This window comes from Stegodyphus dumicola, chromosome 7 (genome assembly GCF_044657685.1).
Source record: "Stegodyphus dumicola isolate Sdum_Otavi_A_Nest chromosome 7, ASM4465768v1".
Taxonomy (NCBI): Eukaryota; Metazoa; Arthropoda; class Arachnida; order Araneae; family Eresidae; genus Stegodyphus; species Stegodyphus dumicola.
The window spans coordinates 137,259,788-137,285,869 of record NC_140774.1 but is presented as its reverse complement, the minus strand read 5'-3'; the positions used below and the strand labels follow the sequence as shown (position 1 = coordinate 137,285,869).

General features: G+C 32.4%; 1 protein-coding gene across 1 annotated transcript in view; it reads right to left on the bottom strand.

The window, feature by feature from the left end:
- Window positions 1-13,611: 13,611 nt before the first annotated feature.
- LOC118202411 (choline kinase A2-like) overlaps window positions 13,612-26,082 on the bottom strand; it is a 44,467-nt gene continuing 31,996 nt past the window's right edge. Inside the window, exon 8 of the mRNA XM_085821434.1 lies at window positions 13,612-17,001. Within this exon, the coding sequence (XP_085677560.1) occupies window positions 16,929-17,001 (73 nt within the window). The 3' untranslated portion in view covers window positions 13,612-16,928. The remainder of the gene's footprint in view (window positions 17,002-26,082) is intronic.

Genomic DNA, 26,082 nt, shown 5'->3' with positions numbered 1-26,082 from the left:
ATATTTTAAATATTTAACTTTCATTTTAAAGTTTTTGTTCTGTTAATACCGCAAGCAGCGAAACCTTCTGTTATTATCCATGCTGTATTAACTGTTCGGCTGAAGATCTAAAAAATGGGTTTGTTTAAAACTTTTTCCACCCTGGTGTTACATAACTGGGAAATTTAAGATGGGACGATAAGTCTTCTGGCATTTTTACAAAGCCACAATTTAAGATTTAAGGTAATTAAGTTCCGCACGTGTTTACATCTTATTACAGCTATTATTCTGCAATAGCTGTAGTAAGGTGCGCATTCATAAAAATGTGCATATTCTCACGTACATTTTAATGAATTTTCAAATACTTTTAGACGAAGGAGGAACTAGCATTATTTCATATGATGTCAGTTCCCCCCCCCCCTTTGCTAAATGCAAAAGATGCCATTCCTTTGAATGTGCTAAAATGTTAATTAATTTATAATTTGTCTATTGTGCCTTGCTTCTCAATATAACTGTGCATAGGTAAAAATTAAACGGAAACTATGAAATTGTAAAATATAACAGAAATTTTTACGCGCATAAAATGCGGCAAGAAAATTAGCCGCTCTCTGTCAAATTTTGGCTCAATGCTACAGCTTTAAGCAGTCGTCAGCTATTAACAAACGGTGTGAAAATCCACTGACCAAGGTACTTTTGGTAATAATTATGTTTTATATAATTGAGAAAATTTTATTGCATCTTTATTGCTGACACAGCAAGATAAGTACTTCGCGTTAGTGGTTTCTGAGTTGTAAAGATCTTCATGTGGTTGAAAATACAAACTTTTAATTTTAACATCACTTTTACAACACGACATACATATTATACAAACAGTGAATGAAAATATATATTTAGTAGCTATTCTTAAACACTACAACACACTGCCTAATTCGTTATAATAGCTGTAGTAACGTGTGCATTCATAAAAATGAAAATGGTGGTTGTAAAAATAAAAAGAGAGGGCGGGCGTCTAAATCGACATTTTCTGCGTAGTAGGATTAGAACGAAGAAGAAAAAGTAAACAGAAACCTCTAGGCAAACATGGCAACAAAAACAAACCAAAATAAATAAATAAATAAATAAGTAAATAAATATAAATAAAAAAAAATTCCTTTAATTAACCATCTAATTAATCATCATCAATAACACCATCTAGTGAGGAAAAGAAATACTTTAGCAGGACCTAATTGACAACGGCCATTCGTTTCACTGGTCTGTACTATGGTATGAAATTCAGAAAAGCGTGAGATTAGTGAACTATTTTGCTTTCTTTTCTGATGTCTCTTTAATTATTAGTTAATTTAAACTTAAATTTATTTATTGATGTTGTCTAAGGTATATTTGAATATTATTTTTTTCTAAAATTATTAAATTTAATTACACCTTCGCGTTTTAGGTAACAATAAACACAATTCCATCATTTGTTTTCGAGATGCACTCGGCTAGACTTCCAGTTTCGCTTACAACCTTTTTAGCCCAAAGGGCGTTAGCCCAGAAGGGCTATTAATTTCGTTTTGGCATTTTGCATCGAAAACGTTAAGAGTCTGAATCACTATTTTAATTGTTGCCACCGGATATAATCGCCCTGCATTTAAAGAAATTAAATAATGAAGAATCTGCATAGGTTATGTATGTTTCTCGCATTGTCATAAAACAACGGTACCTAGAGCCATCAAATTTTGAATAATGTACGTCTCCACCCGAATATGGGCATCTGGAATTCCAAATTTGGAGCTTGGATTTTGTTTTGTTAACGATTTCCTATTTTGAAAAGCATTTATGAGTTTTTGATTAAGAAACTCAACGATTTCAAAGCTAGCAATGGCAACAATGTACGGAAAAAAAATATTTTTATCTCTAGCGCGCAAGATTGTGTATCGGAAATTCTAAAGGTATGATGATTTTAAATCTTTTTTTGACATTGCTGTTGAATTGTATTTTTATGTGGTTTCAGTGCGAAAAACTTGATATTTCATAAATAAAGGTAACACGCAAAACGTTAAAAAAACATAATATAAATTTAAATATAACATAATATAAAAACATAATATAAACGTAATATAAAATTTGAAAGCTTTCAGATTTTCTTTTTTTGGGGGGCCTTTTTATTGCTTAAGAAATTATGTTTAAATATAATTACTAAAATTCTGCTACTTGAGTGCAGGCTTAAAGTCAGAAAAATAGCTAGTGGAATCACCTATATAACAATTCCTATTTAGTCAACAGGTACTGAAGAAAGAAACAAAATTAGGCTTTGATGTTCTTTAACAAAATCAGCTTCCTTCCAATTAGCAAATCTGCCTATGTAAGAGAGACAGCAAGATGTTGTTATTAGATGATGGTGAAAGCTGCATGAAATCTATATGAATTTTATAAAATTCTTCAGTTTGCTACAGGTTATTATTACACATTCATTAATTTAGTTTGATGAGCTGTCTTTGCCCTCTGACACGAAAAACATGATTGAGACTATTGCTGCATGTTCTTTTTAATGATAAACCGGTACTTACGTATTATTTCGTCGATCGCGAAGCTGTCGCGAAATAGTCTGATTTAGAGCCAGTTATAGATAAGCTTTATATAACAACATATTCAACATCTGCGTTTTAGTTTGATGATTCTCGACCATTTGGTTTCATGAAATATTTCCTTTCATGTATAATTTCCTTTCATGTATAAATTGGCTGTTATTGTTGCATTTTGTCTTGCACTTTTTTGGGGGGGGGCGGCGTTAAAATTCGGATCTGCCTTCTACTAAACAACAAGCAGCAATACATTATTTTAAAAGTTATATAATCTTAAAATAAAAAAAATATATATTATGGATATAAAAAGGTCAGTAGAATATGGCCGACAAAACGTAACATACTGGGACAATAACCAGCAAGAAATTTCTAGTCATAGAGTGTTCTGTTTCGTCGATGGTGAAAAGAAAAGAAAGCCCAACAAAATTATAGAAACCGACTTATAATAGTACTTTTTATGAACCGTTAAAACCAAGCGGGTCGAATAAGCACTGTTTATTAAATAAAAAGGCTAGGCATCTTCAGAGTTCCACAGGACCGACTGGATTACGTACTTTGACTATTATCTTCCCCCAGTTTTCATGGTCCGGTGGTACCCAACTTTTACGGTCGATGGAATAATACGTAAGTAGTGATAAACCATATGAATTTTGAGTATCTTTGAAATATTTTTGTTCATTGAAGTAAAAGAATTTCTAATATCAGTCGTCCTCCAATAGATAAAGCAGAAGTTCTCAGCCAGAAGGAATATCCCCCCCCCTTCCTAGAAAGAAATTTCATAGTTTCAGGGGAAAAGTGAGGTCAGCTTCTTATTTAGTTTTAGTTTACGAATATATAAAAAATATAACTTTTTTCCAAGTTTTGAAATTTATCATCTTTTTTTATGTATTTTTGTATTATTTTTTACAAACATCTAAATAAATATATAGGTATTTTTCGAATTGTGGAATGGACGGTGGAAGAGGGGAGGATCTAGAAATAGTGAAAGGGGTGCATAGGGAAAAACAGATTCAGATAAAGTGTCATTAAAATGAAATATGCGTGTTTTATAAATGCGTCTGTTATTTACTCTTTTAAAACTTTTTGCTGCATATGAAAATGTTTGCCTTTATACTGACGTGTGGGACATTCCAGCAGAAAACTCTCTTCCACGTTGTTCTAAGAAATGACGCACGCTTCGTGGCGCCATCTATTAAATCACAAATTTGATAATCGGCCTGCTATAATTTCTCCGAAATCTTTGAATTAGAATTTAATGAGAAATCGCTGACACAAATGATAACAAACCGCATTTGAACACAAATAAATTATACAGCACACTTACGTAACTGATTGCTTAGTAATGTAACTGATGTTTTGCTATGCAAGCAGTGTAGCCACCTTTTTATAATTGCTGACCGGGACATTTTGAAATTAGAATATTTAGGGGGAGGGGGGAATTTATTTATAGTTGAAAGAAAATAATTTTTTTATTATTATATTTATTATTTATAATAATCATTATTATTTAGGACATTTATTATTATAATTATTATTTTGTTCGATTATTTATTTATTTATTTATTATTTATAAAAAATATTGAATTAATCATTTTAAAATGAATAATCTGCTTCTGCTTCATAAAAAATTTTATCGTAAATTCTATAATTGTCTCACTTAAGTATTAAACAGCAACAGGACAAATAATATGAATTACACCTATTGATTTGTTTATTTTATTTACCCTATACATTTATTTCATACAAAATAATACATACACATATTTAGAACTGCTTCATTTACCGTGAATAATTAAAATAGCAATTAAAAACTATAAACTGAAACTGTCACGTTCTTCATTCGTTAAAATAAATTACTCTCAAATACTTTTGCAAATTGATTTTTTTTCCCCGCATAATAGAATTTCTACGAAAACCGGAAAAATTATAATAGTTACTGTTCGATATTTGCAAGAACTAACAGTTATCCTTTCTCCTAATAAACTTAAAATAAAATAACTTTACATATAAAATTCTACAGCGTCATATTTATTTTCAAAATCCATACAACTGCAACAAACTACAACAAATATCAGATGGTTGCCACTCTTGCAATGACAAACTATGAAAAGAAAATAACAAATGAGGCTTGGGTTCTAACAATACTCCCACCTTTCCATTGATGACAAATACTTAATCAATCAAAACAAAATATAATAAAAAATACTGTCCATACAAATATTAAGGCTAAATAGTAAACAAAAGAAAAAATTAAGTTCTTGAATTTCTACTGTAAAATAACTCAAGTAGTGTTCAGGTTAGAAATCTAGATGGAATTTTGATTTGTCGTCCACTTCTAGTCACGACAGTTTTAATGTCCTTTTATAAAGCTGCAGCTGAATTATTCTTTGGTAATTTTGAGACTAAACTGTCTTCACCCTGCGTCTCAATTTCATTTGCCTCATCTGACTCCAAAGATGAAGGTATTTCGAGAGGAAATATTCTCTGGATTGGTCGAACTAATTCTCCAGACATGGTTTTGACACGAATTACTCGAATGTTGCCGTCCTTTCCGGGATATAGTTCAATTACTTTTGCTAGAGGCCACAACACCTTGCGTTTGTCATCACATTCGATAAGAACTATATCACCGATTTTTATCTGTTGAGAAATCGGCACTGTAGATGGACGCTGCACTAGCAGGTCGAGATATTCATTTCTAAATCTCTTTCTGAAGAGCTCTCGTAAATTCTGTAAATGACTCAGTCTCTTGTTGAAATCAACTTTATCAAGATGATCGAAGTCAGGAACTCCAAAGACTGGAATTTCACCTAAAAACAAGGATGGTGTCAAAGGGATGAGATCATCAGAGTCCTCTGACACATAAGTGAGTGGTCTGGCATTCACAGTTGCTTCGCAGTCGCACAGCACACTTATCAATTCTTCATAATTCAGACATGACTGGCCTAGGACTCGACGCAAAAGCTTCTTAATCATTTGAACAAGTCGTTCCCCAAAGCCAACCCACCATGGTGCTGCGGGTGGACTGAACTTCCAATCGATCTTGTTTGTGGCGGCTTCTATCTCAATGGTATTCCAATTAATCGATCTCAAGATATTATTGGATCCGACAAAATTGCTTCCTTTATCGCTATAAATTATCGATGGCCTCCCTCTACGGGCAATAAATCTTCTAAGACCAAGTAAAAATCCTTGAGTCGAAAGAGACAAAATCAGTTCCAAATGGACCGCCCTGAAAACAGCACATGTGAAAAGTAAAATCCAAACTTTTCTTTTATCCTTCAAAATTAATGGGCTAGCTAAATCAACGCCGACAATCTCGAAAACACGAGCCTCTCTAACTCTGTTTTCTGGTAGAGTAGCAGGCACAGTCTGTAGTCGTTTACCTCCATGTCTCCTGCACCTGACACATGCATATAAAGCTTTTCGAATCGTAGCTCTACTTTTCAGGATCCAAAACGTCTCTCTAAGTGTTGACATCAGTACGTGAATTCCTGCATGAGACATAGAGAGATGTTTATCAATTATCAATTTCTCCACAATCTTATGATTCTTTGGAAGTAACATTGGATAAATAAAATTTTCATGGTCTTTCCTTTCAGTCAACCTAGACCTGACACATAAAATGCCTTCGTCATCTTTGAACACACTTTTTGACTTCAGCTTCTTAATATCATCAAATGAAAAAGAATCATGTTGAATAATCTTCACGATAGATTTTTCAGCCCTTATCAATCCATAAACTTTTAACTCTCCTGATTCTCTTTCTTCTTTCCTCTTTCGGGTATTTCCTATGAATCTGTGTATCCACCCAATCATTCTAAGTATTTTCTTATACTTTGAAAAATAGCCAAAGAATTGTGAAGACATATCGCTAACATTGCTTAACGAAACTATAACTGCTTTACGTTTTTCAGTATTAACCTCTTCTTTATTATCGATTGGGATAGAACGAGGCCATTCTTCTTCCGGCAGTGCCAACCAAGGTGGGCCCTCCCACCATCTTGATTCAATGAGTTTCTTCACAGAACATCGTCTTAATGGCATATCGGCTGGGTTTTCCGCACCTGGTACATGATGCCAATTTTCACGATCCGATAGGATTCTAATTTCTGAAACTCTGTTATTCACAAAAGTGCTCCAAACTTCTACGTTCTTTATCCAGAACAGTGCTGTTGACGAATCGGTCCAGTAATATTCCTTTGAAATTTCGACTTTAAGGTTCTTCTTGACAAATGATGTTAATCGCACCCCAATAAGACAAGAAAGCAATTCAAGTCATGGTATACTTATTTTTTTCAAGGGAGCCACTCGTGCTTTGGCTTGCACTAGGGTTACTTTGATTTCTCTATTTTGACCTCTCAAATATACTGCACTTGCATAAGATCCCTGTGAAGCATCGGCACACGTATGCAAACTAAAAGATTGTCCTTCTGTCAATGAAAGTAGTCTGGGAATCTTCACAGAGGATAACAAGGGCAATTCTTTGACCCACTTCAAGAATTTTCTTTTAATATCTTCAGGTAGCTCTGCATCCCAGCTCAATTTGTTTCCCAGCTCTTTTGCAAGTATAACTTTGGAAGGAGAGTAAAAGGGCATGTGAAACCTATTGGGTCAAAAACTCTCTGTACAACTGATAGTACGTTTCGTCTTGTCACTGAGAGATCAGTCAAGTTGATATTAGGGATGTCACAAAACAAAGAATCTTCATATTTATCCCACAGAAGACCAAGTACTTTCAATGGTTCACTCATTGCAGATTTTCCACTGTTCAGTTCTGTTTGCTCCCACCCTCTTAAGTCAAAATTAGCACTTGCCATTAACTGAGTTGATTTTGCAATAAAGTATTCTGCTTCTTCATTCGAATTCACTGAAGTGACACAGTTGTCAACATAGAAGGAATTTTTCAATTTTGTAGCCATTTTTTTCAAAGAAGGTTCACATTGGTCTAAATGACAGTTGATCACTGCTCCTAAAAGAAAAGGATTGCATTTTAGTCCGAAGACTACTCTGCAATGGCGAAATTTTCTTATTTCCTTTTGTTCCGAGTTTTTCCACCATAGGAATCTTAGGAAATCACGATCAGATCTTTGAACAGATATTTGAAGAAAAGCTCTCTTAATATCTGAGATAATCCCTATTTTTCCTTGCCTAAATTCAAGAAGCAATCTAGGTATTAATTCAATTAAATTTTGACCTTTTGCTAAACAGTCATTAAGTGACAGGAAATCTTTTTGCTTGCACGAAGCGTCAAATACAGGCCTTACTGCTGTTGTACAGTTATTTTTGAAGACCGGTCTTTGGGGAAGATAATGATTGTTAATTCGTTTCTCTTCTTCTATTACTCCAGATTCGAGCCATTCTTCGAATACTGCATTGCATGTTTCAAATTTATCTTTCAACATAAGCTTCTTTGTCGTGGAAATCAATCGCTTTTCAGCAACTTCTCTATTACATGGTAAAGCTTTTTTATCGTTGATACAAGGTAAACTGACTTCATAGCGATCATCCACCCTCTTCAGAGTCTTGTGAAAGTGATCCCACACTGCTTCTTCTGAATCAGTTTTACTTTCTTTAGCATCTGTAATTCCCAGTGCTTTTAGCTTGCACAAGTTTTCTATGTCACTGCTGTGAGTCAACATCGACGTTATGGTTGAAGACATGGACAAGGAGTTTCTTTCTGAAACGTTATCTTTTATCTTTCCCATGATTGTCCATCCAAGTAGTGATTCCACAGCAGTCAGCCCATTTTCTAATTTCTGAATTCTTCCGGTTAACAGAACACCTGCGACGTCAGCTCCAATAAAAACTTCTATTTTCAAATCCTTTTTTCCTACATCAGATGCATGGATATTCTTCTGTCTTAGTTCTTCTATCCATGGTCCAGGCTGTAAACTGACTACTGGTCCACAAATCTTCGACTGTTCCAACAAGATTAGACGTCTAGAAAAATCACCTCTTCCCCTAACGTTCAATTCATAGCGTTCGTGAATTTCTCTCTTTGTTGTTACTCCACCAAAAAGTGCATGGATTAAAGATTCAGATCCAATTGCTTGGCACCCTATGTCTACAGCAGTCTTCTTTAATATGTATGAACGTTGCGATCCTGTATCGATAAGTGCTCTTACTATCTTCTGCTTTTTGTTTGCGTCTATATTAATTGATAGTGTTTGAAGAAACATTTCATCTAGGAAATTAGTGCTTGCAAGTGATACGTTTTGTGTTTCCTCTTCTTTATTCTTTTCAACATCATTGCTCTTTTGATTAGTGGTCAAATCCGGACACATGACACCCCAATGTCTTTTCGAGCATATCATACATCGTACTTTTGTCTTACATTGCTTGGCCCTGTGTCCAATTTTGAGGCAGAAGAAGCAACCCTTCTTTTTCTTAATTTCATCAATCTTTTGGCTCAGAGGCATCTTCTGAGCAACAAAGCAATCTCGACTCTCATGAACTTTTTCACAAAATATGCAGGAATTCTTCTCACTACAATTGGTTGCTTTATTATGGCCTGAGAATAAATCATTTGCTGTAGGCACGAAATGTTCACTCTGGTACCTTTTATCTTTTCTACTTTCTCTCTTGGCACTCGAATCAATTAATTTAAATCCAGCTTTTGCCAAAGAAATTCTCTGCGCTCCTTCCACTTCATTCTTTAAAAACAATAATAATTGTTTCAATTTATCAGAGTGAGAATTTTCTGCTGTAATTATTGATGCATAATTTCTAATCCAAACTCGTAAAATTTCCTCGGGAATGCAAGATTCCACGAGCGGAAACAGCATTGCAGCGTATTTATCGCTTGTCATTCCTATTGAATGCAACGAATGCAAATACGACTCTAACTTGTCATACAATTCTGATATACTGTATTTTCCCTTTTGATCAGTGACATTTTTAATAATCAAACCTAATAATTCCCGAATATAGAATTCTACCAACAATTCTTTCCTGCCAAACCTATTTTTTAAGCTTTCTATAACTTTTTCATAATTTTCGGCAGTTGCAGGGAAGCTGTTTACAATATCCCGTGGTCTCGTACCGGGTACGGTCGCTTGAACGAGATAATGCATCTATCCTCGTTTTGAATTTCTTTATCTTCATGTATTCGCCGAAATTGCCCCCAAAACAGTAACCAATCTTTAATTTCGCCACCGAATTGTTTTAACTCAATTTTAGGTAATTTCAGTTTCCGTTTGTTCGAATTCGGCGGAACACTGCTTATGGATAGTGTCGTTTGGCGATTGAAGAATAATTCCGTTTCTACTCGTATTAAATCTAATTTTTCTTTGTATTCTTCAATTTTCGCCCATTCACTTTCAAACTGATTATTTGAAGAAAATTCCGAATTTAATATTTGAGTATCAAATTCATTAAGTTCAACAGATAAACTTTCTAAAGTAACAAGTTTCGTTTTTACAGATTTTGCATCAGGAATTTCCTTTTCTAATTCTTGCAATATTGCATTAATTGTTCTCGTAAAAGACGCTCTGACAGGTTTTCGTTTCTCAATTAACGATTCCATTTCAATAAAAATAAATTCAATAAAGTCAAATAGAATTAAATTCGATAAAACCAACAAAATTACCTTGATTTGTTTTACCGATCACGTCCGGGTCACCAAAATTGTTCGAGATTTGTAAGAACTAACCGTTCTCCTTTCTCCTAATAAACTTAAAATAAAATAATTTTACATATAAAATTCTACAGCGTCATATTTATTTTCAAAATCCATAGAACTGCAACAAAGTACAACAAAGATCAGATGGTTGCCACTCTTGCAGTGACAAACTATAAAAAGAAAATAACAAATGAGGCTGGGCTCTAACAGTTACTCCGGGCCATAAATTTAGAAATTTAACTCCGATTGAAAACTGGTCTGATGGCAACAATGTCTGTAATACATGTAATGTCTGTCATATACGATACACTTCATGTGTTGCATTTATACACATCATTTCTTTGCATTACTTGGAAAATATAAAAACTAATTAAAAACCAAAATTTTAAATCAAAATCAAAATTCTTTCACGAATAGAAGTACGGTGAATTCTCTTAAAAACAATCACGTACTGTTTCAGATGTTTTCAATCTTTTGTGGAAATAGTTGTCTTAAAGCAGATAACTTAACGGTGACATCGACTTTGGGTAAGATTTATTCTATTAAATGCTTTTGAAATCTGTTAAAAAGGGCTAATACAGAAGAATGGTATTCAAGTTATTCATAGTGTTACACTACTAAAATTACGAACTTATTAGAAATATAAGCTGCACGTAATATAAACAAGGCAAAAGAAATAATACGAATTTTTGAAAAGTTTCGTTTGATGTACGCCTAGAAGAGTTTAGCGTTAATGTTAGAAAAAATGTAAAATTTTTTTTAAAACAAATTAAAAAATATAAACATTTATGGGTACTTTTCTGTTTCACCGGCGCAGGCAATGAAGTCGCCAATAATGGTACAACTGATGCCAAATGGAATATCTTCGCTGGTTACCTTTTACGCCTCATTTTCAAAACAAGTCGCAGTCATTTTTTTGTCAGATTGATTGTTTCTTTTAATACTGGCATACAATTACATAGAATTTTTAGCAAGTAGTTCAATTCTAAGACCATTCGCGATAATTGAGTCAGTTAGAATGCAATGACACCACTCATCTAAAGGCGAAAATATAGAAAAGGCAAAGTCAAGGATTAAATTCATCAATTCTAATGAGAATGTACTAGCGAAATAAAGCACTGCGGTTCTACATAGTTTCTGAGTAAGCTGTTTGTACGAATTGAAATAATTCTTGCATTTAAACTTTAAGTTAAATCTTAATTCTAAATTAAGATTTAACTTGAAATTAATTTAGATATTTCCTGAAAGAATTAGATTTTTGTAGCGTAGTTTACGTGAGATGAGATCACTTGTGGTAACGTGAAATGAATTGACGAATCAGGATTTTGAACCATGAAAGCATAACAAATTCTTAAATTAATGTCTTTTTACAAATTTATTGATTTTGTTTATTGGCTTTTTACAAAATTTTAAACGGTATTAAAATGTTTATGCCTTCTTCAGAATAAAAAAAATTCTTAGAACTAACATCTGTTAACATTTTTTATATGTATACTGTATGTTGTTGCCGATAAAGTCTGCTTACCGAGATTTGCGCCGGCGAAACGGTATGTGTGTGATTATGGCAAAGCCTCGAGGGCTATCTGCTTAAGGGAAGGGATGCCTTCGTGAAGGACTTTCTAATGAAAACTGGCTCGTATACATGTTACACATAGGGAAAACCACGAAAACACCCTTCACGGGATTCGAACCTCGGACCGAACTACCAGTGATCAACGAATTTACCGCTCGGCCGCTGGTGGGCGCCCGGCGAAACGGAAAAGTACCCATTTATCAAATCAGAAATTCCGGTACAATTCGGTTTTGAGGGCCGTAAAAAATCGCCAAACTATTGTTGATGCTAGTGCTGCCAAAAATAATAACGGCAACCCTAACGCAAGAAAGGAAGTATAATAGTAAATAACTATTTAAGATTGATGTTTTAATTTAGATGAAAAGTTAATTTCATAGAATACTTTTTTATTATTATAATTTATATAGAAAAGGCTAAACATGACTGACTGAAAGCATAAGAGTAAATAACTATTTCAGATTATTATTATAATTTATATAAAAATTGCTAAACATAACTGAATGGATGCCTGCATTGCTATTTCGCTACCGAGTTATCGCTAAAGCATAATTTCACCTCGTTGGATGTTCAAACATAATTTTCTATAATGAATGATGTCTTTTCTTTGAAAAAATTCTCTGTAAAGTGCAGAATCGCCCACTTATTTTTTTGCCGCTTTTTACAAGGGTAAAAACAACTGGATTTTTGTCAATTTTCTTTTATGTTTTAAGTGAAAATAAGTCGATGTGTACATAGATAAGGATGTGCGCAGTACCATTTTTGTGCAATTCTGGGATAATTTTTTCAAGTGTTAAGGTCGATGTGTACATGGATACTGAGTATGTGCAATTCTTAAAAACGCGTCAAGCAGTGGGTGATTCTGCACTTCGCCCAAAATTCTATTGCAGACTTTTCGTCATGGGCAATTTCCAAATTGTTAAATCTATAGGATATCAAAAAAGGATTTAAAAATTAAACTAGTATTTCAATGGCGTCTTAAGAAAGAAATATAGAACTATATAAACTTCCGCAATCTGAAATCAGCGCGTACGCTAGATTTAGCGCGCTGTTAAATGGGCGCTTTTGCGCATACATTTTCGCTGCAATTTTTTTACGGTCCTCAAAACGGAATAGTACCGAAATTCCTATCTGACCTCGGTACGCACATTTCAGTTTAACTCCTGAAAAAAAATTTAACTAAGCAGTCATCGACTTTCTATTTAAAACTTAGACTTCCAGATATAATATAAAATTTTCTGTTTAAAAACCAATTGTTCAAAATGGCAAAGCAAAATGTAGAAAAATTTCGTTATAATATTGTTTCATCGTAAATCAACTTCACAGTTTGTGCATTTTTTATAAAAAAGCTCTAATTACTGGTCTCTGTGCATTATTTCTTGGATCGTGTGTATCTATAAAATTAAATAACTAATTGTTTCACTTAGTCATATCAGCTACGCAAGATGAAAATAAGTGCCGAATCCTCTTCTTTCGAATAATAAGTTTTCCCCATGTGTAACGTGTATACGAGCCAGTTTCCCTTAGAAAGTCCTCCATGAAGGCATCCCCCTCCTTAGGCAGATAGCCTTCGAGGCTTTGCCGTAATTAAATAACCTAACCTTTCGAATAATAAGCCAGAAATTATCCTTCGATATTTCAAAAATTGTGATATCGGTAATGTTGTGCACAGAACTGAAGATAAAAATTTCTACGAGGCGGTTGACGACGATGTTAATAACAAAATGAAGAACTCTGATTTGCCTGTTGTGAAGACAGACTTTCGTGAATTGTTCGTGTTTCGTGAATTCAAGGTCAGATACTGTATCGAAAAATTTGATTAATGTACGAATTAACAAAACAAAACATAGTAACTAGGAAAAAACAAAACAAAATAGTATTTTAAATTACTTTAATTATTTAAATTTTTAAGTTATTTATTTTTGTGATCGAATTATGTGTGAAATATGCACAAAAAGATCAGGTTTAATAATTTGCTCTTAAATAATTAATAATTCTCTCAAAGAACACTATGATTCCATTATAAAATAAAATGGAATATTATATGAAATAGAATACTATGATAATATTTTTGAATAACCGATGTTTTCAAAATAATAGAGAAAAAAACCGAAGCAAAATTCTGCTGAAGACTTCAATGGAGAGTCTAATAAAGTGAGCTTCAGGCAAAGTCTGTCCTGAGGTCAAGAGGGCTGATAAGAATATTTTTTAAAGCTAAAAGTATATATCTCCTATAGATGACAAGATATACGCATCTGGTGTCTTAAACAAGAAACTTTTGACATAGAATGCACAATACCATTCAGCCACTATCGTCGTGAACACAGAGTTGGTCATGGGAATCATAGAGTACGACAGAATAAATTCGAAAAATGTATGAAGAAATTCTTGAATATTTTACTGTAGACATTGAAAAATCCTTTAAAGAAAATTATTTCTTCTACTGGCAGGATGCAGCTTTTTGTCATTTTGATTAAATACTATACCTGATCAGTCAAACAAAAGTGAAGGATTATTATAAATCCTTGAAACTTATAAAAAGTTCTTGAAAATTAAACTATACAAATGATACCAAATTTTATTATGCTGAAATATAAGTAAACTATTTTAATACATTAGAGAAAAAGGGCACATTTACAAAAGTTATGAAACTACAGTGGTATGCTTATTTGAAGAAAACTGATAAAATTATGCAACAATAAAGAATAATTTAAACACTACTCATAAAACATTCATAGGTAAGGATAGATTTAATAGTAATCGTTTGTAAGTATAGTTTTAGTAATACTCAAAATCAATAAAACATCACAGCTTAAAATACTGCATTAGAAGCGGCGTTTAGTTTCTAGAAGTCATCTTTTGTTTTTCTGACCACAAAAAATTGGGGAAGTAAAAAAAAAATAATATACTAAGCGAACGCAGATGTCATACGAATTTTCAGGAACGCTCCTTGAATTGCTGCGTCTTGTAATATTTCTGAGGAGATTAGTGTTTCATCCATCTTTTATATTTCAGCTCTTAATTTGTCCGCCTTTGTTGGTGAGGCATACGTCCAAGAGCCATTTGAGGTAAATTACTTGGAGGTATTGGAAAGATGTCTTATGCTGAAGTTGAATGAAAAAAAGTGATGGTAACCTATTTAGCAAGGTTCACCTGATTCACTTCTGCAAAAATTATTATCAAAATCATTTATAGGAATATCTTGTTTAAAATTTGCTCACAAAAATATGAAATTTGAAAGAATATCTAAATCAAAATTTCTCACTGATTACTAATCAGACAAAATGTGTCAGTGATTAATTACAAATTTTATCTGGTGTATTGCCTGGAAAAGGTGGATGAGGTATACTCAGCCAAAACTAGTCCTATGTGTTCTAGACACTTTAAGATGGATAGGAACAGAGGACAAGAAGATAAGGTATCTTTACTGTGTTCAACTGGTCTTCGGATTTAATTCCATGGGAATTTTAAAAAGTTTTAACAGAATTATGATTAATCCAAATAGTCAACGTAACATTTGTGCAACCGAATTTACAAGACATATCATTTACAGTTTGGAAAAACTGACAAAACATTTTTGAAAACTTACTCAAGGAGGTAAAAAGAAACTTGATTTTAAGATTATACAAGTAAGGTTCATATGCAGGTTTAAACAATAACGATTTAAAACTGTTGGCATAATATTCTACAAAATAAATTAGAATTACGTATCAGTTAAAGCATTTTCTTTTGTTACTCTGATTTTATTGAAACAATATTGTTAGATGCATACACTTGCCATAAGATGCATGCAGTTAATCATCAGTTTTATTTCACCTCCTTTTTGTATCTTATACAAAATCTGTTATATACTTTGCATAATGATTATTGGGTCTTAAGTTCTGTTCTTATATGTTCATAAATTCTATGCATGATGGCAAAAGATTTATGTTTTCCTCATGTGTGACAGCAAGTGTTTTTTTAAACTGCAGTTATGTTTATATCTTTTTTCGCAATACGTACACTGAAACGGCGCTTCCCTAGTATGTGCACTGGCGTGCTGAGTCAAATGGTGTTTTCTTTTGCACTTGTAAGCACACTGATGACACTGGAAAATATGATGGTTTGTGTGAGTGATTCTATGAGTTACAAATGCTGATATGATCCTGGTAGTATAATTGCACAACGGGCACATGTAAGGAGAATTTCCAAAGTGCTGCTTCATATGTAAATAGTACTCATGGTTGTAGGTGGATTTGAATTTGCAGATATAACATTCATAACAGGATGCTTTTGAGTGAATGAATACCTTATGTCTTGCCAATCTATCGCTTCTAGTGGTGGCATAATAGCAGAAGCAGCACTTGTAGACCTTGCGAATACCCCTGGCAGATCGTTTCTTTGAAACTGTATGGTTCCCTTTGATTCCACTCTGAGCATAATTAGGTCGAATATTCAGAAGAGATTTTGTACCTTCAATATCTTCTTTCATAGGTATTGTATTTGATATAGGTGATAACTCAGTATCAAAACTAGCTTTTCCACTCAAAGCATCAGCTGGATGACATTTATTTAGTTGTTCTTTCATTTCAGAATTTTCAAAAGATTTCTTACAGCAGCCAAGGAAACTCTCTGATCCTGGATTCTTAGTTGAAGGATCTAAGTTAAAATACGAAACAACATTTTCTCCGTATGATTTCTGTAACTGATACGTATCTAGCTGCCATTCCATCCTACGTGTCGGAAAAGCTACAAGACGTTTCGTTTCTTTAATATTCTCTTCTTTAGATATTAAATTTGATATAGATGCTAACTCAAGAAAACTATGTTCCTTACTAAAAGCTTTATATGGCTGATATAGATCCTGCTGCTCCTTCACTTCTACTTCAGAATTTGCAGCAGATTCCTTAAGGCAGCCAACAAAACTTTCTGGCCCTGTTCTCGTAGTTAAAGAGTCAAACTTAGAAACTGAAATAGCATTTTCTCCGAATGTTTTCTGTATCTGACACTTATCTAGCTGCCTTTCTGTTCTTTGTTTTAGAAAAATAGTAGCTTCTTCATGATTTTTAAATTTAGGTCCATGTTCAACGAAAGTGTTTTTGGGTTCATAGATGTTCTGCTTTTCTGTTTGGATTATTTCAAAAAATACAATTGGTTTTGAGTGAATCATTTTTTAATGGAAGAATTAATCTTGCATTACGATTTTGCTCTGTCAATGAATGAAAGCTAGGTGTTGTTTTTCAACTGAATGCCTCCATGTCTGACACGAAGTGAAGCGAATAAATCTGAAAGATTAAAGAATAATTATAAGATAAAATTAGTCGTATGCATTTTAAACATGTGTGTAGGTAATATTTTCAGTCAATTCAAGATTAATTGGAATAATTCGAGCACAGCAGCTACCGTTAATTCAAAATCATAATTAATTCGAAAGATGTTAAAACACAGGAAAAAGAATAACTCATACTACAATTAACATAAAAAGTAATATTGAGAAATAATTTGTATTTTAAGGACTTCAACCTAAAGAGTGAATTCTTTTGGTTTAAATTAAATAGCATTAAAATTTCTGTCGCTCATGAGCACGCGTTCATATTCTTTTCATCTCCCTGTTTCTTTTTGTACTTACGTAAACAAAAGTCCTTACTTGGCCTTTATTTTTGCAATCGTTGATTACAAACATATACTTCCAAATACAAAAATATTTTAAATGATGCAAGTATTCTTGTTTTGATATTTAAAATTTTAAAACACCAGTTTTTCAAAGATCATAAAGTCTAACTTTTTATATGCTTTACCGGTGCCTGTACTTATATTAAGGGAATTTTTTACTCGTTATAAAACGTAAGCTGCAAAAAGACTTCTGTACGACATAAATTATTTGAGATAATTTACATTCAGTTTGCAAATGATATTCAAACCGCAGACAAATTGAAAGGTGAAATGTTTGAATTTCAGGCCTAATTAAAAATAAAACACCAATTACGAGAAAAATTTTGTGTTATTAATAGATTAAGTGAATAGTGTTCCTGTAGAGATTGTCATGAAAAGTGTTGATCAATATATTTCTTTTCTTCAAAATAGAGATCTTATTAACAGAATAATACATAACTCTTGTTCTAAAACACTGGCAGGCTTCAGCATTAGCACGTAAGTAACAATAACATTATTTGTATTAATTACAAATAAAAATATTTCCAGTTTAATTATTTTTTCCGCATGCTTACTAGATTATAATTCAAGAGTAATAAAATTTCATGAGAACACTAATAACATATATTTAACGTTTGAAAACTTATAAATTATTTGCGTGAAATTTCTTTCGACATACCAAATGTAATAAAATTGTAAATTACGGGCGCTAATCTCAAAAGAATGTCACTAAATGGCAAAAATTATCCTCGATTACTCTAATTCGTTTATTAACTGATACCTCAATGCAATGACGTCAAATACCACATTTTCTTAAATATAAGTATAGTGAAACCTTGATTCACGAGCGACTTGAATCACAAGCAAATCACACCACCACCAAATTTTTCGAACGAAGAAATATCTCGTATGACGAAAGATATCTCTAGATAGAATAAGCTCAGTGATTCTCAAGTAGAATTTGGGGAGTAGAAGCGAGCGGAGGGGGGGGGGAGAAAGACAGCGGTTACTGAGATATTTTTATGGAATGGGACTTCGTTTTCAAACACCTTGCACATTTGGCATTTTCACCTTACGCCGTCAACTTTTCTTCGTAGACCAGACGGTAAAATTTAATTCAAGTGTTCCTATTTTTTTATATGTTTAGTATTGCGTTAAATATTGGGTATGTGTTAGATTTAATGAATTCCATTGGTAAGTATTACAAACTCACATGGAATGTACTCTTTTCTAAACAATTATGTGGGAACAGAGAACGGATTAATTCATTTTACATTAATTCCTATAGAGAAAATTATTTCCTTTTACGAAAATTTCAGATGACGAACTATCTTCAGAAAAGAATTAAGCTCGTGAACCAAAGCTTTCCTGTATAGGCACTGGGAAAACATTTTTTACAAAACTATTTTTTTTTAGTTTAAAAATACAGAAATGTTGATCTTTGCTTCATTTAAAACACTTTTGTATCTGGAGGTATATATCTACGACCAACTGTTACAAAAATAAAGGCCGTGTAAGAACGTTTCTGAACGTGGTGTAATCCGCATTTCACATGCTAATAGTTTTACTTATTATTTTTGTATTTCTACAAAAGGTTACTGTGGAACAGAAGATTTGGCTGTACACTTAATTTATTTTTACAATTAAAGCAATTTGCTTTTAACAACGTCTAGATTTCCTGAATCACATGCAATTAAATCATGACGTATTTTGAATAAAAATAATTCGCAAATTTTATATTACTTGTTTTCACTTTTACTATCGCCACAAATGGTAATTGATCTTTAAGCATGAGACGTGCATTTTATGTTCAAGTTCTGATTTAATAAAGAGGGTGTTTTAAACATTTCCTAGACTCTGTTATTACTTCAAACTAAGCGATACTTTGCTTCAAGTCTGTTAGGAACTTGATATTAATTAATGCTACCAAAGAAAGTCAAACTCTATAACATGATTGGGAATGGGAAATTTTAAAAGTTTTGACTCTTGCAACGTTTGTATTAGCAACTGGATAAAAGACCTGTCTCTATATTGTTCTTTTTATTTCTTAAATAAAAAAATACTAAAAATATTGTGGTTATTAAAAATAATTAATGTTTTCTTGCATATTTGTTAAATGGTTCCAGTTTCTGTTATTAGGAATTTTTCACGCTGAAATTTATTTTTGAGATAGAATCAGGATTATTAGATTTAATAAAAAGATAAAAGCTCAAATTAAAGTGAATGAATTTTACCCGAGAAAAAATCGTTTAATATGGACGATAAAGAACGGCAAAGAAATAAAGACACACGAACGTTCTTAAAAAAGTTTTAAAATTAAATAAGGAAAATGCAAAAAGAATTAATAACAGAACCACTGTGAAAAAGTATACTATCTTTGTAACGGTTAGATTCCTAAAATACCATTTGGAACGATTTTTTTCTTGTTAACGAGCCTGAAAGTAATTAATCTGTGTTCCTGTTGTACAAAGAATTTCCTCTCAAAGACTTTAATACGTACTTTAATAATGAAATTTTGTATGAGAAACAATTCATCAATTTCAGTTAAAAGCAAACCTATTCGCAAGAAAATATTATTAATGGATGGATTCCTATTATAGCATTGTCTAGTATTTAATGCCATCGTAAATAGAGGTTCATTTACCTCTTTTATTCTTTTAACTATACGCTTCATTAGCTGTTATTATACTATATTAAATGCTAAACAAAACGTAGATCTTGAATTGTATTTGTCCATTATTTAGAGGCCTTAAAAATTCAAATGACTGTAAGAACTTAACTGCCGTTCAAAAATTTAGTAACAGAGAGAATTATATATTATTAACAGAACAGGGATAGTTTTGGTGTTTAGCATCCTACGAGATAAAATTTGTATTTCTATATAATAAAGTTAGTAAATAGTAAATATTAAAAATTTCTATTTTAGTTCTGTCAGAAAACCATCTACTTAAAAAAATAGGTGTTATAGGTGTTGCGTGCTTTGACATGGTTTGAATTATTATTTAACTTAATTGTTTAGTTGAATGATGTTTGAATATTGCTAAGTATTTCTATTATCATAAATTTGCATAAAAATTAAATATGTACTTGCCTCAATATATTTTTCTTTCTTTAAAATTTGGGTATATTGTTTTAAATTTAGTACATTATTCAGAATTTCATGAAGCATGTTTCCCTTAAAAATCCACGAAACCTGTATCAGATTTTATCACAATATGATAATTAAACTTATTAAATTATTTTTACTTGTTTTACAAGCGTTCAATATATTCATTTTGTTTCTTGTATGGCGTTTATGCGCCATTAGGAAGGTTTAATTGGATATATGGGAGAGCTAGCCGATGCGACAGTTAAATGAAAACAGCGATTCATTGAAACAGTGATTCATAAACTCTTTCAATAAAACAGTTCTCTAGCTAACTACCACAGACACCGTTAACGAGACTGCTCGAGAAAGGATAGAAATCAAGATTTTCTGAAAAGGACAAATGGAATGCACAAACGTTGATGGCGGGCAAATGTGTTTGTCACACCGGTCTTCGGGCTTAAACCATGTGATCTTTCTTTGAGGGTTGTGTCTCTACTCTCCGCTAATGTCCAAATTCTTTTTCTAACCGTATTGCAAATGTGGCAGTTCTAGTGCTTGATGCATCTGCATTGGCCCATGTGTATGAGAGGTAATGGATTACTGTATAAAAACTTGCCCTGTTTGTAGAGGTGGACACATAAAACATGTGTAAAATATGCATAAAATATTTGTTTACTTTGCGTTCCTTTTAAATATCACAAAATGTGGCATCGATTGTACAGTTTATTTTTATGTATTTTTAGAATGAGTCATTATAAATAACCCTCAATTGTAACCCTCAACCCTGACACGAGTTTGAAGACGTTTGTGTGTATAACCATTCATAGATGCTTAGCAGTTTTCAGATAATAAGAAGTAACAAGTATTAAAATTACCCGAACTTGGTTATAATTTGACGAAATTTAACAAAATATTGTCTAATTTGGAATCTTTGAGATGTTTTATACTTTTGAGCTGGTTCTTCCGTAAAACATTAGAAAAGAGATGCATTGAATTTTGTGTTATATTAAAAAAAATTAAACATTACACTCTGGTACTTTATCGAACATTTATCAGTTTCCGATGGTTTAACGAAGTAATTCTGTTATGTCAGTGTAGCTAATAATGCCACTATCGTTCCTAAGCAGAGGTGAGTCACTAAAAGCGCAGCAGAAGGCATAAAACAACTTGTCTAATTGCTCATGTAGATTTTTACCGTAAAAATATTATTAAAGCTTCAGAGGAAGTGGTCGGTGGATGTATTTAAAAGGCTAATGTTGCTGGATTTATTTAAAATGCTAATAATACTAAACAATAGGCCTGATATTTTGAAGAAATTTAAGAAATACGAGTAAACTCCATTTACTCTTTTTATCAGCTTTGTAAAGACTTGGACAAAAAAGTGTCTGCAAGAAATCTCAAAAACCAATTAAAAGTAAGCATTGATAAAATGTGACCTACTTTAAGTTTTAAAATGAATTTTTATTTTTAATAATTGAAGAATATCTTTTGAAACTCGTCGAGAGATACGGTCTCCTAAGCTTGAGAATGAGAACCGAGAAACTGAAATCAATTGTGTAGATCCAAATGTGGGTTTATACAAAATACACAAAGCAATAATATATACATTAACGAATTGCTAAATATCTATGAAACTCAAAATGTCTCCTTAATTTTTAATATTACTGAAATATTAGCTTACCAAAACAAAACACGCGTTTGTTATTTAAGTCTGACTCCAGGGCAACTTCCAACCTAACACAAATAACCAATTTTCGAAATGCTTATTTTTTATACGTCGTCATTCTTTCTTTTGATATATAAAAATATATATTTTTGTTCCAGGAACTGGGTGAAACACAGAAGACTCATTCTCGGCTCAAATGACACGACATCTATTCCTCATTGGTTGAGAATCCTGCATGGTATTCGAGTCTATTAAAAATAACTTTGAATTAGGAGAATAACAACTAATAAATCATTATATTCTAGCTGCTAAAAGTTTCACATATTTGGTATTTATTCTGATGCTGGATTTCGCATGAATCGCTGTTACACATAGACGAAATTATTTTTATGTCAAATGAAATTAATACTGTAACAGATGTCAGAGATAAATTATTATTTATTAGTCAATAAGCAAAATGATTACGGTTTAAATATTTTTCACATGTATTGCAGATTTCGCAAAATGCTTCGATCCAGTACCTTATAAAATGCCTGATAAATATTGCCGACTTGATAAAGTATTAAATGTATACCATGAATGTAAGACACCTGAAGTCGCCCAGACGGTATAGTGGTTAAGAGAACCTACAACGGTACCAAAGGGCCCGTGTTCGAATCCCGGAGAAGACATGGATGTTTGTAAATGTGTTGTGCCGGTGCGGCAAGGCGATACTCTAAATATGTGGCGAGCTGAAAGTCTTCTCGTGTGGATTGGCTAGAGTGGAGAAGGGTGAACCCCCCTCGGTGTCCTCTTCCTCAAAATTGGGGATGGAAAATAGAAATCCAACCTCTCTTCGGAGTAGTCTCTGGCAACCATTGTTCCATGCAATATGGACACGCCGACAACAACAAGACATTTGAACATATTTGCTTAATTCATCACATAATATAAATTTCGAAAGCTGCAGTAATTCGACGAAGCTTTTAAAGTTTTTGTCAAGCGTCGCGTATCGCCTTTTCTGCTTTCCGCAAATCATGCTTATAAAAAATTCCGTACTCGGTCTTTATTTTCATAACCATTCGTCGTAGAAACAGTTACAACAAAAATGTTTAACACTTTGACTGTCACAGCTACCTTACTTTTCGGATCCTTGTGCATCGAATTGAGTCACAGGTTTTGTATTATTTGAAGCCGTGTGAATCACCGGTGTTTCACAAACGCAGAGATTTTATATGGTTAAAATTCTACGGCCTAAGAAAGTTGCTCGGTATATTTGGTTTCCGACCTCTGGAAGCTTTTTTCCATAAATTATCGTATGATTTTAATATATATTTTGCTGCAATAACTTTTAAGCAATTATTCTTTATGCGAAAGTAAGGCAACGAAGTTGTAACTAAAGGAGATTGTGTTGTATATTAAAGAATACAAGACTAGTGGTGCACAGCGAAAAAAAAAATAGGATAGTTCTGTATCTCCCTTTCTACTGAGCCGATTGACGAAATTTAAATTGAGTTTTTCATGTCTCGAAAGCACGACTTAGGATATATATTAGATTTATATATAGCATTGTTCTAATATAGGTATTTTGACATAAAACCGGACGTTTTCTTAAATGACATGCCAATTTGTTTCCACATTTCGATTCTACGATTCATATTATGCCTAAATATTAAATTTTGTAAAACTTGGTGCGAATATTACGTAGAAATTCAAACATTTATCTTGGCGGCGCATTTTTTTTTAGTTTGCTTCGAGAATAATTCACTTGACAAACTTGATAATATATAGCAACCTATTTTCCTTTTCCATTTTGCATTGCGCACGAGCGAAAAAAAGTCACATCGTTCCTACTTTTAAATAATTTTAAGAAAGTGCCTAAATTACGTTTGATGTTGTTATCTCTTTCAACATATATGCCAAATTTCAAAATGCGCCAATATATAAATTTAGGTATATCTTTGGAAATTTGGAATAAAAAATTCTAACTTTTTCCAGGTACGCTTAGAAATACATCTATTCTCTGAAGTGTTATTACTTTTGAATCATAACATGGTAATTCTAAAAAATCAATCAAAGTACAAATATTTTTCATTTTTAACTAATGTAAATAATATTACGAGTTTGGTACGTGCCAATACTGAAGCCTGCGAATGTCTTCTTGATCACGTTTTCTGTAAAATTCTGTGGACAAGATATTTAAAAAAATGTTTATCAATATTTCTCACAATAATTTCCATAGAAATGCGCGCAATTTAATTTCTTACTATGAGAAAGCGTTTTCTAAAGTGATTTTTATTTTTAGTTGTGTACCAAAGCAAACATTTCATTGCTCAGTTTGCGGGCGGCCCCTGAATATGATTTCGGATTTATCTCGGTGAGTCTTTGTATTTCGGGACTCATACATTTTGTGTTTTATTTTTTAAAATGAATACAAAACATTTCGAAGTGTAAAAAGTACAAAACATTCGACGGGAGGAATGTATAAAGCGTTAGGTTTAGTTATTCTTAAAATAATTAATTTATTTAAATTTAAAAATAACAAAAGATTAATCTTTGCTTCATTTAAAGCATATTTGTTACTGGAAGTGTATGTCTTCTAACAACGGTTAAGAAAATAAAGGTCGAGTAAAGACACAGATTGTATTGTAAAATGGGTTATCCCCATTTTCGAAGTAAGAAATTCGCTTGTGTGCACTTCAGTCTTGCAAATTTATTTATGTTACGACGATTATTGTTGTTTGTCATTGCTCAATTAAACCTTTATTTAGATTTCTCCCGGTTTTTTCTTTAATACAACAGGACAACTTTTAGCTCCTTGAGTGTGGCTCTTCTACAAAATGGCACATGCGCGGAAGAGCTCTTAAAGGTTAAAAAAAAAAAAAAAAAAAAAAAAAAATCTTGAAAATACAACACAAAGGCCGTCAAATTTTACAAAAGTATGAAAACAACTGAAAAAATATTGTCTGCCCATGTTATTTTTAGGAATTGCTTTTTGTACCGATTTCGGCGTTTTGATTGTACTGATTAAACATCAAATTGTGCTGTCGTATTCCAAATTTTAACTAATGAAATTCTTTGAATTAATACATCATTTAATGACAATTTTAACTTGAACAAGTCAAATAACGGGAAAATGAAATTTAGTTTCAAAATATCAGAATTTTTAGCTTCTAGGCCTTTCAAATTTCCAGTGTCTGAAACAAAAAGTTTCCTAGCAACACAATTTACGCAACATAAAATACACAGACGATGTTTGGGTTGCATGTAATATGAAAAAACTTTAAATTGGAAATGTCTAAAAACTAAAAAACCCGTCTAAAATATATTTTGACCCAAAATTTCAGTTTTATATTACTTGGTGTGTTAATTTAAAATTGTAAAATTTTTACTAATGTATTGATAAATGTGCCACTGTGCTGATTTCATTACAATTGTACCGACAAGAATAACACTGATATCTGCGTTCGATTGTGTTTCTGCCTTGATCCAAGTTCCAAGAGTTGCCGTAAGCCGTGATTGTTATGTATTTTCGCACAACACATTCAGGATGTCATCAATTTGTTGAAATCTTACTAACAAGTGAAAAGAAATAGGCATTGCAATTAATAAAAGTAAAATATGTAGTCACTGCTTTATTGAGAATAGCACTGAAATTTATAATTTATGCTTCATTTCCCTTTGGATCACTTTCTAATAATGAATCAGTGAAAAACGTTGAACGTTGGAAATGTGAAAGAATGAATAAAAATTGAAAAACTGTATGTCAGTCATATAGTTAAGCACACAGCAAGAGTTTCATCAGCGGAGAATAAAAAAAAAAAATGCTTTTGGTTTTTGGAACTGCACAATTCGAGGAATCAATTGGGGTGAAAGAATCATAAAACTTGTAAAAGTACTGAATGCTTATAATAATAATGCAGATATAATTTTATAAACACTTCTGCAAAAGTTATGTATATATCAGATACAAATTCCAAA